The following is a 1,771-nucleotide window of genomic DNA, read 5'->3' as shown; positions in this document are numbered from 1 at the left end:
CATACTATGATGTTTCATACGTTTCTAACTTGAATCATTTGCGGCAGAACCGAGCTGCAAATACAAGGTGATCCTGTTGATAGTAGCATATGGTTAAAGGAGAAATGGAATCCAGGGGAGGTAAATTGCTCAAAACTTTTTAAGTTGATCACAAAATTTAATTGCCAAAACTATAATCTTTTATGGTTATTTTGTTGCTTTTTTGAATGCAGATTCCAGAACAAGCGCCCCCAGATGCCTTTGTTTAAACAAAATATGAAATGAGACATTGAATCAGTGTTGAAATATAGGCTAGTGTTTCAAACATGGCGCAGAAAACGCCCTGTGATCTTTTGACATTTGTGTAAAGATTTTATGAACAAGTTAGACCAGTTAACTCCACCAATGTGAGTGTCTCCACAACATCAAAAATCTGAACTTTGTTTTAAAACAATAACTTAAAAGTACCAAACTATAAAAATCATATCTTTCTCACAAGTGACATCTTTTTTTTTTTTGTTAAAGCACCAAGTGGCATGACATCTTTAGCTTACATACCCAAAATTTTGAAAGCTTACTTAATTTTTCTCACTACAAAAACTAACTACAACATCAAGCATCGTTCTCCTTGGATTTCCTCTTTTTCTTGCTCTTCCTCTCTCCATCGCTCTTCCTCTTCTTATTGGATCTTAGCTTCGATTTAATCTCCCTGTGGATGCTCTTTAATTCGGCGAAGGCACCGGAGGCTCGTCGAAGATACGCGCTTACGTCTCGAGAGGCGCCATTCTCGGAGGAAACGAATCCAGAGAGAAGCGTAGCTGCCTTAGACAGAGAGATTGGCTCTGAACAGTTAACTCTTCCGGTGACCGTCTTCATCGGAACAACAAGCTCGTAGAACAAAAACGATGGTCGCGCCTCTAACTCAAATTAGGGCAAGTCGAAAAGAAAAAAGAAAAAAAAACGTATTAGTAGAACTGAAATGGGCCTCATGGGCCTCCAAAAGGCCCAATAATAAAAATGCCATCGGAGGAGTCGAATTATAAAGGTCAAAAGATGTAGTGACAGTCACAGAGTAAACATTAAACAAGAAGAAGCTCTCGATTAAAAGACGATGGCGGCTATGGCTTCTCACGTTTCGACGGCTCGATCACCTGCTCTTTCCTTCTCCTCCTCTTCATCCTCCTTCGTCCCCGGTACTGCTCTCCGGAGATTCTCCGCCGTTTCATTCGCTTCTCCGGCTCTCCTTCGCCTTCGTGTTTCCTGTCAAGCCTCCTCCGTCACTTCGCCTTCTTCTACTTCCGATGTCAAAGGTTTGGTTTTTAATGGTTCAATTCCACCATTTCATCATCGTTCCTTATTTTTTGCTTTGTCGGAGGAAGATTTGCATGTTGGTATCAGGTTCTGATTTTATCATTCGAAAATGAGATAATGTGACTCCTTTTAATGGCCTCTGTTGATTGAGTAACTACGCAAGTTTGGTACTTTTTTGCTGATTTCGTCTATAGATTCATATCCTCAGGATTCTGAGACGTAGCTTTACCGTTCCCTTATTTGGATTAGATGTAGCTTAGAAGCATAATGTCTTGATCATCTGGTATAAATGATAAACTGAAAACCCTATTTTTGTGTTTTGCAGGAAAGTCTGACCTGAAAGACTTTTTGGCAATTGATGATTTTGACACAGCGACCATAAAGTTGATTTTAGACAAGGCTTCAGAGGTTAAGGCCCTTTTGAAATCAGGGGAGAGAAATTATCTACCTTTTAAAGGGAAGTCTATGTCTATGATCTTTG

At 39.8% G+C, this 1,771-nt stretch overlaps 3 protein-coding genes across 3 annotated transcripts in view; 2 read left to right on the top strand and 1 right to left on the bottom strand.

Moving 5' to 3' along the window:
* Nucleotides 1-248, top strand: part of LOC104753854 (zinc finger CCCH domain-containing protein 16-like) — a 9,768-nt gene extending 9,520 nt beyond the window's left edge. The window contains exons 13-14 of the mRNA XM_019237808.1: nt 68-120; nt 213-248. Of these exons, the coding sequence (XP_019093353.1) occupies nt 68-120; nt 213-248 (89 nt within the window). The remainder of the gene's footprint in view (nt 1-67; nt 121-212) is intronic.
* On the bottom strand, nt 215-971 carry LOC104751406. Its single transcript, XM_010473339.2, has one exon. The coding sequence runs from the start codon at nt 853-855 to the stop codon at nt 592-594; it is 264 nt and encodes an 87-aa protein (XP_010471641.1). The 5' UTR covers nt 856-971; the 3' UTR covers nt 215-591.
* LOC104751405 (ornithine carbamoyltransferase, chloroplastic-like) overlaps nt 1,043-1,771 on the top strand; it is a gene marked incomplete in the record, with an annotated part of 3,749 nt that continues 3,020 nt past the window's right edge. Inside the window, 2 exon segments of the mRNA XM_010473338.2 lie at nt 1,043-1,289; nt 1,616-1,771. Of these exon segments, the coding sequence (XP_010471640.1) occupies nt 1,091-1,289; nt 1,616-1,771 (355 nt within the window).

This window comes from Camelina sativa, chromosome 16 (genome assembly GCF_000633955.1).
Source record: "Camelina sativa cultivar DH55 chromosome 16, Cs, whole genome shotgun sequence".
NCBI classification, from domain to species: domain Eukaryota; kingdom Viridiplantae; phylum Streptophyta; class Magnoliopsida; order Brassicales; family Brassicaceae; genus Camelina; species Camelina sativa.
The sequence above is the reverse complement of the archived record's forward strand: the minus strand, read 5'-3'. Positions and strand labels throughout refer to the sequence as shown.

What these genes read in the sequence shown, in the direction of transcription:
- LOC104751406 (XM_010473339.2), bottom strand. Translation starts at nt 855, where the DNA reads ATGAAGACGGTCACCGGAAGAGTTAACTGTTCAGAGCCAATCTCTCTG.